This window comes from Acanthaster planci, linkage group LG02, assembly GCF_054643075.1.
Source record: "Acanthaster planci isolate LZ-2023a linkage group LG02, COTS_SCS, whole genome shotgun sequence".
In the NCBI taxonomy this organism is placed as follows: Eukaryota; Metazoa; Echinodermata; class Asteroidea; order Valvatida; family Acanthasteridae; genus Acanthaster; species Acanthaster planci.
Genome location: NC_141778.1, coordinates 4,546,454 through 4,562,710, shown reverse-complemented (window position 1 = coordinate 4,562,710; position 16,257 = coordinate 4,546,454). Strand labels below are relative to the sequence as shown.

At 41.5% G+C, this 16,257-nt stretch overlaps 1 protein-coding gene across 1 annotated transcript in view; it reads left to right on the top strand.

Annotated features, from left to right (window-relative positions):
• Positions 1 to 12,148, top strand: part of LOC110975366 (uncharacterized) — a 78,113-nt gene extending 65,965 nt beyond the window's left edge. The window contains exons 14-19 of the mRNA XM_022227811.2: positions 293 to 364; positions 2,149 to 2,220; positions 2,718 to 2,789; positions 3,613 to 3,684; positions 4,513 to 4,584; positions 4,980 to 12,148. Of these exons, the coding sequence (XP_022083503.2) occupies positions 293 to 364; positions 2,149 to 2,220; positions 2,718 to 2,789; positions 3,613 to 3,684; positions 4,513 to 4,584; positions 4,980 to 6,207 (1,588 nt within the window). The 3' untranslated portion in view covers positions 6,208 to 12,148. The remainder of the gene's footprint in view (positions 1 to 292; positions 365 to 2,148; positions 2,221 to 2,717; positions 2,790 to 3,612; positions 3,685 to 4,512; positions 4,585 to 4,979) is intronic.
• The last annotated feature ends 4,109 nt before the right edge of the window (positions 12,149 to 16,257 follow it).

Here is a 16,257-nt window from a genome sequence, read left to right as displayed (position 1 = left end):
ACCTACTTGTCGGATCCTTTTGTCACTGTAGCTGCCACTTAAAAGCAAATTAAACATGACAAATTGACCATTTTCCCATCAAATTGAATTGAAGACTAATTGCAATATTTTCAAATGGATGCGTATCGACATTTTTCCATGTTTATCAAGGAGTTTCAAAACGGCCTATCTCCTATCCCTTAGGCTTTGAAAGGCTAAGTGCTTGTTGTTAAGGAATCTTGTTAACTATTTCAACTTTAAATTATGCAGTGTAGCATTTTTCGAAATCCTGCTTTGATCTTTTTTTTCTCAGAGCCATAAGAGGTAATTCACTATCGACAGTACAGAAAGGAAGCTTCATTGGACTTCACAGCGTTACAGATTTGTAAGTTGGAGAAAGGGACTACTTTTTGTCTGAGCATGATCTTTTTTTTTTGGTTCCTTAATCAACTCTCGACCCGAGAATTAATCATTTGCAACAAAAAGTAATAATCACAAAACTATTCCCTGTTAGAAATTAAATTTCTGGAGAAAACTCAATCGACAACTACCAGACGATTTTTAGAAGTTGTGATATGTCTCCTTAGTTCCTGTTTTAAAGGGTTCCCACTCCCATTTGTATTGCCATTCATTTTTGTTTTTATTCTTTTGAAATCAACCAGTTAAAGAATACGATTACTGAAGCCTTTAAATTTGCTATCGAAAGAAAAACCAAAGTAGCTCGTTTCTATTGCAAGAGATTTCTTCGAGACAGTTGTTATCACTTGTGAACATATTTTACACAGGGGTGATTCCAGAAATTAGGGTTCAATTTTTTTTGGTGTCCCTATCACACCTGACATATGATTTTGTAAGTTCAGAACACATTTTTAATTTCCGAGAGTCGTGAATGAACGCAATTACCTGCCAGAAGTTATAGTTTGAAATCATTACCGGTGATATTTCCCTGTCAAATAACAAAGGTCAAATCTAACAGGGACACAAAAATGTCACACGTTTGGACCCCCAATACTTGGAATTACCCGTAAAGCACGTTTAGAAAGCGACGTCATATTTGAATGATTTGAAAACGTTCGCTGAAAAAAAATTCATGCCTGACGAAATAAGGCAGCTCACATCCCCCACAACCGATCCGAACTTGTCAGTCTGAAAGAAAATGACCTTGTAAAGGTATCGGGACTCAGAACACTACATAGGATCAGAGAAGTATTCTAATCTTGAATTCTATCCTTATGTATACCTACCAATAATAAAGCCTCAATGTCTACAGCGTCATTTAGGGAGTAAAGCCGAAATTATTCTTTAAAAGGCAGGTCAATAATAACACGTGTAGTTTTAAGTCTTGTTTCGCATTGCACTCCCGTGCAAAAGAGTTGCAAAGGGAGATTAGGAAGAGGAGAATGGAGAAATTAAAGGGGTAAAAGATAAAGACAAAGTGAAGGAAAAGAAAATGTAGAAACATTTTTCTAAAAAAAGCTTCAGAACGGATCACCCCTACCCAAAGTTGGTTGTATTTCATGCAGCACTCCCGAGTGCTCTCGCCGTGGAGAGAGTCATGCCCCCCTTCTAGGCGATGCTGATCAGTGCTCCCAAATCGTCACCCACTCCACACAAGAAAAAAACACTTACCCTTGTTATTGCAGAAAGTACTCGCAGTCATGGTAGCGACATCTTCGACTCTATCCATACCACTGAGGTGAAGACAGGTTGCAGTTAAATGTACCGTCTCGGCGTCATATCTTACTAAGTAAACATACCTGAGGTTTTTGTGAAATTGAACCGGCCTGTTGGGAGTTTTTCTAACCGAGGATTCACGGGCTCAACGGTGGCCATGTACACCTCCTAAAAAGGAGCAGTAAAAACAAAATTGTGAAAACGAATTAAAAGAAAGAGTTTTTTCTTTTGGTTTCTTTAATTCCCCTTACTGCCAAAAGCGTTTTAACAAACACCTAAATGTAACCTCAACAATCAGGAAAGCCATAAAATGTCGTATAAGAAATGTCCAACATTTTTGCCTTCGGGGATCAAGTTCTGAATCCACCTTTGACCACTCAACGACGAACAATAAATTCTCACAACTCCACTCGTCAAAATGTTTTGGCATTATTTTATTTATTAAAGGGCATTTCTGACAACACCATAATGCTGTATTTGTTCTTTCGCTTGTAGGATTCTGGTCAATGATAATATATCGACGGTAGAGCCAGGTGCTTTCCAAGGACTAGAAAATCTGATATTTTTGTGAGTCATTAATGTTTATGAAAGGCCCTTTTGTTGTGACGTATATTTTGTTGAGCTGAAACACTTTACACACGGTCTCTAAAGCTTGGGATTCAATTTGTTGCTTAAAAAGTTGACCCACTGATACAATTGAGCACTGTTAAATTACTCTAAAACCACTGTTTAGTTAAAATGGGCACATGAACAACCTTGTTTAAAACGTAAATAAGGCTGTTACATGTTAATCTGCAAGTTCAAAATTTTAAACCAACTGGGTTAAAATGCATGCGTCGCCACTGATCACGGTAGGACACAAGTTGAGATATTAAAAGAGATTACAAATTACCGAGTGGTCCCCAGATTTTCAATAAATGTAGAACAATAACAAGAAGAAACAATGGAAACAGTAGCAACATAAGAGTCGTCCCGTTGTCTTTTAAAAGTGCACACACTATTACTGCCTTAATAGTCGCGACTTAACGCCGGTGAGCCCCGTTATTTTGCCGCCTTTATTGCAGGGATCTCGGAAATAATACTTTCACAGAGCTTCGGGCCGGAACTTTTGCTGGGCTCTCTAAGCTACAAGTACTGTAAGTATTTGTTTGAAAACCTAACAGAGTACCATTAAGGCGTTAGAGTGCAAGTTCCGTTTGGAATGCACACCATGGACACGTTCAGTCATGTACACTGTAAACATTTTAAACAGACAGCCAGCAGCGTCTCTCAGCGGTACTGCTGAGGGTTTTATGGCAAAACACTTCAGTCGTCGAGGATTTGCCGCAGTCTTTCTCCCCCCGAAAGAGGGCGCTCAACCTTAATGGGGTCGAAGTCGAAAATATTCCACACAATGAGCGTTTTCGAAATGAGTTGATTCAGCTTAGACTTCAGTTTCTCTGGTTCCCATCAGATCTTGATCACGTGGTTTCGAAAGCTGCTTCAAAATGGCTGGAACCAGCGAAACCATAATCTAAGTCGAATCCTAGCGTCAAAACAACCATAATTTCTTGCTACTTGTTTGTTGAACCCTTCCCACGTCAGAATCCTCCTTGCGCTTGAGTACGTGTTGGTGATTGAACAAATACATTATTCCTATATTTTACATTGTACGGAGTGAAGCACGCATTTTCAAACAGCGAATTATCTTGTCCAGTGAACAGAAATGCATTTTGCAGCCTGTAAGCCCGAAAGACTGGTATACATCTGCCTCAAGTCCTCTCCCGAAGTCGAAAGCGGCAATTTTTGATATGGGTATGCGTTGTTCAACGACGCTTAAAAATGGAGGCATTACCAAAGGGATCCTGGTTATACACGGTGTAGCTTTGGACAGATAATGACCTCAAGGAACCGTTTAGGCCTGTCATGGGGCGTGGTCAAGTCGTAGTTACCCTTTCTCGTTTTGTTGCATTGGTTTAGGTGGATGAGCCACGTGCCATTACGACACATTGAGCCCGGGGCATTCAGTGGACTGTCAAATCTTGTGTCCCTGTAAGTGAATTTACTAGTTAATATTGTTCTAATTAGTGTTTATGATTTACTTTAACAAGGTCCTAGATAATTCACTTTTATTCAGGCCTAAACCCTTTGCGGCAACGTAGGCTTTGTCTAAAGGTGCCAATTTAGGACCTTGACAGAGTAGAGGGTCAAAGGGCAGCTGTTAAGTTCTAAATAGAGCTCTCCTATTGTGTGCGCCATACTTCAAATAGACCAGTTGCCATCTTGTGTAATCCCTTGTTTCTCAATTTGTCTGAGACCTCATAGGCTTAAGGGGGTTCTTTAAGGTGAGATACAAGATTACATGACTGGTTATCGTGACTGCCTTCATTCTTGACTTCAAATAATCAGTGGAGTCCCGGGGGACTTCCCTCCGCTGTTGCTTTATTTAAAGAGATGTTGGGAGTGCCAACATTTTAGAAATGTGTTATTAACACTTTCCATTCCTTTTAAGGATGAAAACAATTTGAGCAGTAATTAAAAAAAAAATACATTCGTTTCTCCTCTGAACTCAAAGCCCGGATACGCCATTTGTTTATTATTACAATATTGTGAAGAGGTTCGAAAGCCATTTCAAAATGAGGATGACGTTTACTCATTTTTTTACCAACCTTACTTTTGAATGAACGTTTGTCCTTCTGCCCGACCAATTCACCGTCCTCTTTATAAGAACGCTGAAACATTTTAAGATGTTACCACCTGAGTCCTATATGAGCTCTCTCAGTTTGTAAATAAGGCAGACTGTAATAATGTTTTGCTGAACGCTGAGGGACAGAGCAGTGTCACGTGACAGCTAATACTACAACGGTTGCTTTTCCACAGAAACATTCTACACGCAGATCTTGATGCGCCGAACCTGGGAATACTCGATGGACTGGACAACTTAGAGTCACTGTAAGTTGACACTGTTTGAAATTGATCCCTATTATCTACCAGAGGCTTTCTTCTATTCCTCACGGTGCGTTTCTCTACTGCACGTTAACAAACGAGCGCCACATCGATGTTATCTACAGTGTCACACGTCCATTAATTATTCCGAGTAGTGAAACTTTTCCTGTTTGGTTGAAAAACCCACGTAAAACGCATGGCACTAGCGAGTTCGGTATCTCACAGCAACTCTGACGACATTTATCGGAAAGATAGATCAAGGCAATGCTGGTCAGTTGTGAATGCAGGGAATGTTTAAAACATTGAATTTGTACCGGTACTTTTTCTTTTTGTCCGACGTTATCATTACGTCACAAACTTACAGGAAAATGTGTTGCTTTAAGTGCATTTTTGTTTTTCAGGTCCACAAGCGACCATCGCCTCTGCTGCCTCCTTAATCCTGCTCAGAATATCTCCTGTGTTGGACCTATTGAGTCCTTCTCAACTTGTCAGCGCCTTATGCCGAACACCATCCTCCGCGTGGCCATTTGGCTCCTTGGAATCAGTGCCATCTTGGGTAACCTCTTCGTGATTGGGCAACGAGGAGTCAAGAAAGGCTGGCACGAGCTGACGGTTCAATCTATATTAATTACTCAACTGGCCATCTCAGACACCTTGATGGGCGTATACATGATCGCCATAGGCGCTGCAGACGTGCACTTTGGTGAGAGCTACTTTCTGTCGGCGGAGGCGTGGCGCACTGGTGCCTGGTGTAAAGCCATCGGCTTCCTGTCCATTTTGTCGTCGGAAGCGTCCGTGTTCTTTGTCATGTTGATAAGCGTGGACAGGTTCATCAGTATCGCCTTTCCCTTCAGCCGTTTCCGGCTGGAGGTCCGATTCGCCCGCATCACCGTCGCCGTGCTGTGGCTCATCGCCTTCGTCCTGAGTCTGACAGGCACCCTCATGGCCGGAAAGGAGCCTGCCTTCTACGGCCTATCCGACGTATGCGTTGGCCTCCCACTCATCACCACCCCAGTTAATCAGTCCACAACTTGGACCTACATCCGCGAGACGGGCACCTACGTTTACATCGCCTCTGCAGCCGGCACCCAGCCTGCCTGGGCTTTCTCCGTGTTCCTGTACCTGGGCCTGAATTTCGTCTGCTTTGCGGTGGTCCTGATATGCTACGTGTTGATCTTCATTGTTGTGAAGCGATCATCACAGAGTGTGGCCCGACAGGGCAAGATGGCTGGGAAACCCAGCAATAGCGCCCATGGAAGCTTTTCGCACCGGAGCGTTACCTTCTCCCGGGAAGTCAAGCTGGCCAGCAGGATGGCACTCGTAGTCGGTACCGACTTCTTGTGCTGGATGCCTATCATCGTCATGGGCATCCTGACCCAGAGTGGTCTTCTGAGCGTGCCCGAGGAGCTCTACGCCTGGACTGTGGTCTTCATCCTCCCCATCAACTCCTCGCTGAACCCCTACCTGTACACCATCTCCAAGTTATGCTCCAACCGGCGCAAGTCGTCAAAGAAGAAGGCACAGTGCGTCCGCATGACCTACACGCTACCGAGGCTCACCAACGACAGGATATTGAACTCGGCTGTGGACTCGGACACAGTGGCCGGCTTCATCGGTCGAGATTCGTGAGGCACATTTACCCAGTCTCTGGATGTTTACTGGTCGCATGAGACCCTTATGTATATATGCCAACAAACAAAGCATACAGTTCAACTGAGCTGTATAGGCCTACTCTCCACATAGATTAGATGTTTGATTACAACACCAAGGCAAGTGAAATGTAGCTTGTACATAATTATGTTGTGTGCATTTCGAAATTCAAAATGTGGGCTTCCGCTGGAGGGAGCATAAGATCAGACACAAGAAAAAACCAGGGTCAACAGTCATTAACGAATGCTTTTGCATTCATTTGAATAGCCTGTGATTTAAATAAGCCTTTTGCGAGTTGAATTTGAATAACATCTGGTACACTGAGTTTTTAAAATTCACGTGAACACAGCAATTTGAATTCTCCATACTAAAGACACTGTTGCTATACCTTGTGATTCGGGGCAAGCTTTGGCTTAGTTGCACAAAAGACGCCTTGCAGCAATACATTATTTTCAATGGATAATAATGGCACAAAGGAACCAGTCCATTTCAGAGATGGTGGTCACTGTGCAAAAGCTTGCCCCGAATCACGAGGAATAGCCACAGTGCATTTAGTTCAGGGAATTCAAATTGTTCTGTTTATGTGCAATCAGATAACTCAGTGTTTCTTCAAATTTAACTCGCAAAGGGCTTATTCAGCCTAGGGGCCTTGTAATGGACTTAAGGGGCCTAGACTAAAGCATTGCTTGGTTGAGGTGGTAACAAAACAAGGAAAGAGTGCTACACGAGCTGTTCCAATCTTGAAATTTTCATAAATTCACAATTATTGCGAAAGACACTCTTCCTTTCCTGACTAATACACTAAGTGTCCTCTTGAGTTGAAATAAAACTGTAAAGTTCCAAAATGAAACATGTAACTGTGTGCAACACTGTATTTGTAATTCCAAGAATGATTTGTCACAATAATAGACGTGTTCGTGATCACTTAAATTGGGAACTACATGAGAATATTTATCCAAAGCATTTTAAATGTACATGTAGGCTTAATTGAAAACTAGGTAAAAATTATTCTATTTTGAAAGTGTACAGTAATGTTAATGTAGCACATGTACCATGAATATAAATTAATTAAATATCAATACATTTATATCATATCTTTTCTGATATCACCGCCACATATTATCACTGAGCGGAACCTTTGTAGGGTAATGGTCGGAGGAGAATGCTGATTGAAGGAAAGGGGGCATGAAGGTTGGTAGTAATGTTGCCAAAAGATGGCTCAATAGGACGAAGACTTTTAAATATATATTTTTGTGTCGAGTTTCGGTAAGATCCACCATCGCACGGTTGTTAACCTTAAGGGAGGGGGAATACAATCCTCCCAGTCGGCGCATAGAGGAGGGGACATCCCCCCTTCCCACAACTGGAGAAAATACTTTTGCTTTTCAAATGTGATGTGAGAGAGAAGAGTTTGGGGTCTGTTTCATTTCCCTTTCCTTTCCAACATGTTTAAATCCGACAATTTAGTCTCTGCCTGGCCACAAGAGGTTACCTAAACCAGGGGCAGACCCGAGGGGCAGCGAGGGGGTGGCGTGCCCCCCCCATCACAAAAAAGAAGTTAATTTTCTGTTTGAAAAAAATAATGTCAGAAGGGCAATTGTTAGGCCTATTTCGTTTTCCTTCCAAAAGCGTGTCGGAATCCCCCAAATGTAGCCGTACCCTGAGAAAGACCGTAAAAGGTTGAGTAACAAAATTTCCATTTTTGTCCCCCCCCCAGGTCTGCTCCCTTGGATTTACCCTTGTATTAAAACTGATATGATTATGTCCACTGGCAGAGGAAAGGTATTTCTTCGAAAGCAACCTACATTACTAGGTTTCTTAATTTAATATAAACCTCAGAGAAGCTGCGGTTATAGACTCGACGGTAGAAGTGGAATAGAGATATTACTATTAAATGTTAAAGAGTGCTCTACTTAATTATTTAAAGTAGATCACCTAATTGTTTTAGCACTCTACGCATGTAAGTCCTCACAGCATTTAAAAAAGCAGGTACTTTCTGAGCTGGGGTAAAGAAAAATATTGGTATCTACCATTTTATTGCCAGGATTTTCAGAAACACTTTTAGGGAAATGCATAGGGAAATTGCATGAAATGCATATCACCAACTTGTAAAAAACTGTTCGTGTGTTTGAGTAGTATTCAAAGATACTGTAAGGTTTTCAAAGGCCAGTTTTAGAGGTAAGGTAGTGGAGTAGATACAGATTGTAAAGTATTCACAATGACGTTCAAGAACCATTGTGAAAATAATAAGTCCTGTTCTTTTGCGCGCTTTTGTTCTCTTTCAGATGTGAAAGTCAGTGGGTTTTTTTGTTTTTAAATGATATATTGAATTTAGCCAATCAAAATAATTGTTTATTTCTCACTGATGTGCATGACAATCTTCGAGTTCTCCATTTCAATTCTTATGTCACGTCCGTGAAAACGTTACTTCAAATTAATTAATTAAACACTTTAGCTTTTATCAGTTTTGGTTTCATTGATTGGTAAAAGTGATGCATTGAATTTAGACATTCGAAAAAATTTTCATTCTTTACAGATATGCATAACAATCTTTGTGTTCTCAATTAAAGTTTTAGTGTCACGTTATTTCAAATGAATTGAGCCCTTTTAATTTTAATCAATGTATTCAACATTTCATGTACCATGTATATAACATTGCCTACACATTGACAGTTACCGGTTGTAATTTTGCGTATAACTGTTCACGCTTTAATGCATTACTCTAAATTAATCGTTTACGTGTATGTGATTCGTTTGCTACGCTAGTATACGAGGCTCAGCGTCGATCATGCTATAAAAGGAGCATTTTTCTCTTTCTAGAGACAAATTTAGATTTCAAAAATGATCTTCTTCGTCCGAAGACAATCTAGGGGGAACAAACTGGAAAATGGGATCACTCTGTTCCTTAATTGGAGACATTTTTCTTACTGTTTATTCCCCTGATCCTCCACTTTTTCTGTCTCTTGTACCTATGTTCGTATCCCTGTGTCCTACTTAATGCTGCTAAAGCTGTTGCGTAACTATTGTGTAGCTATAGACCACTCTCATTTCGCATACAACTTGTATGGGCGGCCAAAGTCTGCAGAAATAACACCTTTTGGTTGGTTTTCGATTCCAACTCCAATTTGTTCAAGTGACCATTTATCTTATTGATTTTAAATGGGGTTATATTTTCTTTTAGTATTTAGTAGCGAGCGTATTATCATCTGGTATTATGATAACTGCGTGGGATTTGTAACGCTTTTTGAATTGCTCTTTTACTTTTGTACCGGCGACTAACCATAGTTTTAGCAACCCATTGTAGGAAAAACGCGATTGTGACGTCAAAAGAACAGTTTAATGTATTACTGGCACGCCTGGCATTGATCATTTTGCTGTAAAATCCTGGTCGTTAAACAGCTGTGGGTACTAGTCGGATCGGATCAAGAGTACGAATTTCAATGAAATGTGTACCGGTACTTGATTGAAAAGTCAACAAAAATTTTGAGTGTATCCTTTTTTCTATTTTTTTTTAGAACTCTTCACAACTTCTGCAAAGGATGTAAGTACCGTTCAGGCCTGAGCAAATTCAATTCTTAAGGGAATGTCTGTTGGAACTTACGACCGAGGTAGCCCCTGGGAGAGAAACTAGTCCCTTGCCCCTCCCCCCCTTAGCTTACAGTTTATAGACTTCAAATAATAAGACGCTCGCTTCTGTTTTCAAAAACACTTGCAAAAATATCCGTTTTCGGTTAACACATTTATGACATTCATTAAACAAATTGCTATCACTACGATAATTACTATATGTATAAGATCATTGGAATACGTTTACATTCAAAACATGATCAGAAAGGCGACTTTGTTAGGGTTAAGGTGAAGTTTGTTTGATCTTGGTTATTACCCTTTCAAAAAAACTTCATATAATTAGGGGAAGTTTAACAGGTGATGTAGGCCAAATGTCGCCCTGTACTGGGGAAAGGATTTATAAAGAAAGGGTCCATAAAAAGAAGTGAGTTTTGTTTTGTACATTCAGATAACTGCATTGTGCATGACTGAATTAACAATTGACGTTTTTCTGATGGTGGAATTTATCATGGTTGGTTGATGATGGTGAATGCGGCGACGATGGTGATTGTGGGCGGTTGTAACTTTAGTAGTGGTAATAACGTTTTTGGACTAGCGGTGCCCATAACAACAGAAAACACGTCGTTGCTTTGATCTGTATATTAATTACGATAATGTATTGTAGCGTGTCCTACTTATTACACACAGTCAGCCACAAATCGCCGCTCCGTGCAAGAAACCTCTGTTTTATTTCTTCCGACGTCAACAACACTGCTTCTCATACAAAGCTCTAGACACGAGGCGTCTAGGCGGGGACTGCGCAGGCGCGACGCGGGAAAACCGCGGGCTCGTTCGCATACCATCGGGGCAGCCAGCTAGCTCCATGCGGGTCCAAGCTGGCGCCCCCACCGGCCGGACCCGCCGGCGCTACAGTATTTTAAGCAAATTCAGCAGGGTTGAAAATTGATGAAGTTCATAAAGCAGGAACGGAAAATGTAATTTTTCATTTGAGTAACTCAAGAAGATTTATCGGAAAGATTTATGACTTGTTGCCCATTTTATAATGGCACAGCAGTCTCGTTGCTATTATGGCGGTCGTGCCGACACAACCCCCAGGTCGTCCTCTGCCGACGTCAGCGAGCAGTCTTGTCTGAGGGGATCGAGCAGGCCCGTTTTGGGGCAGTCTACCACCAGGTGCAGCAGGAGAGACACGTCTGCCTAAGGTGACTCTGGTTTAATAATTGCTTACACCTCCGCAGGTGCTACTACTGATGCGACCTCCACAGGCCCTGGCAATCTCCCACACAGGTCTTGGCCCTAAACAGGTCGTGATACCTATACAGGTGTAAGCTATGGGCACAGCATGTTTTACATCCACCAAATTCCCCGTAAGACAACCGCCCCGATTTAAATTCCCCAGACAAAAGACACTGTTTCTATACCTCGTGATTCGGGGCAAGCTTTCGCATAGCGACCACCATCTCTGAAATGGACTGGTTCCTTTATGCCCTCCTTATCCATTGTTGCAAGGCGTCTCTTATGTAACTAAGCAAATGCTTGCCCCGAAACACGAGGTATAGTAACAGTGGTTTTAGTATTAAGGAGAATTCAAGTTGTTATGTTCACGTGAATTTAAAGAACTCAGTGTACCAGATTTAGGTCAAAGTTAACTCGCAAACGGCTTATTCAACTGATTAGGACGGTGCTGGAACTACTATGGCACATGGGACTGACTGCGAAGGAACTGACCCGCTTGGCGCGCGATTGCACTTGTATATCTCGCGGGCCGCCAGCTTTGCGCCACCAGCCACAGCGCACGTCGGGCCCTGCCGACGTCAGGGAATAAGCCCTGGGCCTAACTACGACGGCTCAGAATAAACACATAAACTGCTATTGTACCACAATATTGACAAACTGTACACAAATTCTAGCTCCAGTAAAGTGATATCCATGTACTTTTTTGTAACAGTATATAGTAATAATAACTGTTCTTTTCATTTGTGTAAAAATATAAAGTCTGTCTTTGCTGTAGTTTCCGATAATACTTTTTGGATAGGCAAAATGTAAACAGCTAATTCTGTGATTGGTATATCATTGCAGAACACTTAGTGCCAGACTTGGAAATGGCGGCAATTCAGCCCTCGTTGTAGCTTTATGAACCAAAACTCCTTGAAATCATTCTAAAACAACTTTTTTCCCTAAAAAGAGACTGTGACCGCATGTGTTCATTGATCACTTCATAGCAATGAAATAAAGCGATGTGTTGCTTCTACCAAATGACTCCAAAGTAATTTCACAGTTACATGCTTTGGCTAAGAGTATAGCGCTCAGTTGCAGGGCTGGCGTGGAGCCTGAGGTTGGGGGTTTACTTCCGATCCCCACCCCCCACTCCAGCTCCTGACTCTAGAAAATAAAATGAAATAATGATAGTAATAATCATAAAATTAATAATAGCTTTATGCATTATCTATGTGTCAGCCTGTCTGCAGCAATCGCACATTTAAAGATGTTACGCCCTCCCACTGAAAAACTCCTTGATCCCTCCCTAATTGAAAGACTTCATTCGAATAATGCGAATACTTGGCGTCGATTCCCATTTGTATTAGGCGCTTTTAACATTCATTGTGAATTACTGCGTCAACTCCATCTAAAAAAACTCTGGTTTCTGTTTTGCATATATTAATATTTGAAAATAGATATTTGACTAGACACGATTTCCACATATAAGCTAAGGTCCATCGAAATGCGCGCAACTCTTTTTTACACCAGACATTGCATATTTAAATAGACACTAATTTCAAGCGATGTCAGAAACCAGGCTTTTCCCCCACTTCCGCCAGTCGTGTGCACAATGCCCAATAATGCAAATGATTGGAAACCAAATCAGGCTGGCGAGCAGGTGGCCGTGGGAGCGCTCTGCTCAGCATCCTGAAAATGAATGCATTACCCCCTCTAGTTCAATGGTGCGTCTCAAGTAAATTCATGGCAATCATGTACCGAGCAGACGACATGGTTGACAGCAATATTCTCACCTAAATCATAAATGCATATTTCATAACCTGTTTTAGAGGTGTTTCTTACTTGGCCCTTGGTTGATGTTTTGCACGCAACTTTTGCCATCGTACAAGTTTAAGTGTACTCCTTCCACTTGTATCAGCCTTTCTCAACGTATTTAATAATCCACAATGTCTCTTTTCTTAAAGGCTTTCCCAATACTTTCCCTACGTGTAATTAAACACAAAATTAAGAAACTGCATTGTGAAGGCTGGTAGCTGAAAGTTGACTCATTATTTTGAATGGGCCAGAGTGCTAATTACCTATTGTGTTAGTGATTTGCTTCACAGTTCGAAAGATTTTCCTTGAACTAGATTTTTCCGTTATTAAAACCTGATTTTTCTGAACAAGCCTGGGTTCAGTAGTCGTTCCCATAACTGCAAATCACCAATTCCACGTGTCACTGGCTTGAATTGTCGTGTCGAGCGGCTGTTTTATGTTTAAAAAAAGGGGAATGGGCGTTAGGGGGTCAAGGGTGCGCTTGGTTTCCCCGCCCCCCCCCCACCCCCGGGAAAAATGGGAGAATGAGGGAAAAGCGTAAGAAATGAAAAATATATATATATAGCAGGGGATGAAAATTCCATCTCTTTTGTCCGCCTTGAAAAGTTGGGGATGATCCGATAGCCCATCCCCCGTGCAAAACGTTGGGGGGGGGGAGGTTAAAAAAGACTTTCCACTTGTTAGGTCGATGGTACAGCTGTGCGCAGTCTACACCTTATCCAAACTTGGTGAAACCAAATGGGCGTTTTATACTACAGGATAAAGTACAAATAGTCATGCGCTGAAAAAAAAAAAACGTTAGAGTGTTCTTGCTGCGTCCTCGGCCATGGACAGTCTATGGTAAAACCGTGCAGGGGCTTCGAATGAATTCATTAACACGACAATGTCAGAATACGACGAGGATTGTTCAGGACCATCTCTTTTAGAACAAATATCCACCTTTGGGACCTTTAACCTCGATTCGCCATCGTTCGGAAATCTTGACTCATATCTTACTCAGTATCGCATCCTAAATCTGTCACTGTGCGGAGAAAATTGACAGACGCTAGCAACTGAACCTCGTCCCCTGGGGTTTTCATTAATTTCAATTTCGTCTCGAGTAGAAAACCCAAATGTGAAACGTCCTTTCCCATCCTAGCGGTAAAAGCAACAGTGAAGAATATTCTGCTTGTCATGTTTATTTTTTCAAAATGCATTGCCTGTTCCAACGCCAGATTTTCAACAATATCTTTTCTGCTTTCAAAACAGCACCCCTTTTCTTCGTCTTATTAACCCTCCTTTTATTGTAACTGTCAAAAGCAGTCAAAAATTCCTTCCACTTGATTTCCCCCATTACACAGACACATATGGGAAATTTGACTGGTTTTGACTGATAGTACAACTGGTTCAAGAATATGACTTTGCAAAGGAGGATTAATGTCGAATTTGATACAAATTCTATATAACATTTTAACTTTGGGGAAAAAAGCACTCTCGGATCCAAGATGTCACACTGGGAAGAATTATTGACTTGGTTATTATGTGAGACGCTGCATACTGAAACGAACACGACGATTAAAAGCGCTTTCGGAAATCAGGACATTCCTATTAACATTGTCCATGGTTGGCGGACAACAAAGGATCTTTTACTAGAGTGGGAAAGCAATTACAGCTATGACTGACCACAGCTCGACACCCTGGAACGACGTTAGCTGCAATTTCGTCATGGTCGTTCTGTTCATGACGTTATCGTCAGCATATGTAATGTCCCCTAGAATACGTCTCATAACAATTGCAAAGTTTCCCAGGAGTTTCTGCAGAGTATCTAGTGCAACTTTAAAAAACGGGGGCGGGATTTTACACACACCCCTCAAAACGATACGTTTGTGTCCAGTCAAGGATTTGTTGACATGCATTTTGACAAGCCTATTTGAATATCCAAAGAAAACAAGAAGCGAAGGCATAAAGAAGCAAGTTGACCCGAAAATCACACAGCTTCGAACGATGCCATCAAGTCAAGCAATGTTGTAAATATCTTGACTTGTAAATAACAGCATCAACACTTTGTGTTTTTGTAAACATGTACACCGTATGCAGTACGTGAATTATGTTTAACTGCGGGATACAATATCTTTCCCGCTGTTCAGAGTTTCGTTAACACTGTGTTGTATATATTATCTTGACCTTAGGTGCGAGGTTGTAGCTACGCTGGTATTACGTAAGTTTATGCATATTCCTATGAGATCTGTTCGGGGGACAGTGGAGTTCCGTTTCCGCTACGACCGCCATTGTTGTTTACAACATTCGTCACTGTTCCATTCGTTTTTGTTTTGTTTTTGTACTGTGCTCATTCTCGCTTTAATTGGCTTAAGTAACTTTGGCAGGGGACCACAGGCCGGCGTCTAAATAAAAGAAGAAATTTCTCTCTCGCTCCGAAGATGAGATCAGAAATTTAATTTTTGAATTGGACAGCATCAGCACGAAGAAAAAATTACCGAACATTTTGCACGAACGGTTTGCGAGTTCTGCACTGCCACAGGAAGAGACCCAGAATATCACTACCAGTGACAGAATCGGACAACTTATTATTGGGAGATTTCTCTGGAAATGTCGACACAAAAGATGGTACTTCAAGCCAATTACCGTTCTCCAGTACAGCCTATTTGTTACTTACTGCTGTCGTGACTGTTCCCTTGCATTATTATCTGTTCCCAATAAATAGCAAATTGTTTCCTGTTGTGACGGGATCCGGGCAACGATATTATAATAGCGATCCTTCAGATGAACGACTCAAGACAAACTACAGTTGCACGAAACAGTTACAGGGAAACCCTACCACAGTCAGCTGCACAACGTAATGAGATTTTAATGAGTTCCTCAGCTGAATGTCTTCATCTCAGCCTTTCTGCATTTTAATCACGGGTGCCCGTCACACCCTGCGAGCACGTCAGCGATATAACAGGCTCAATGCATACCAGCTCTCTCTTATGAAACTCTCCCATACCGAATGTCGGTCACAGCTTCTAACGTCTACATTTTCTAAGATGCGGCTATTTGTATTGCACAAATTATTTAAAAAAAAAAAAGATAAGAGGGGGCGGGTCTTACAGCGCTATTGGCTTTACAATGCTTTACATTTTCTGGTTTTTTTTAAGCTGGATGGTTTTGATCTCCTACCCTCTTTCATTGAAGCTAAATAACAGCACTGAATCTGAAATCCCTGAAGGTTTTGGTGAGGTAATTGACATTCTTCAAGAGCCGGGCTGGATCCGCTTGTTGCATTCTGCGTCCCACCCTTCGGCTATAACGTCTTCACCGATTTCGAGATAACGCGTGTCTAGTGTTCTCGCAAAACCTTGGTAGTGTATAACATGACCTATTGATGACTCGATTATAAAAACTTGTCCTCAATTAGACAACTCAGAACCGTCTAAGCAAAATGAGAGACGT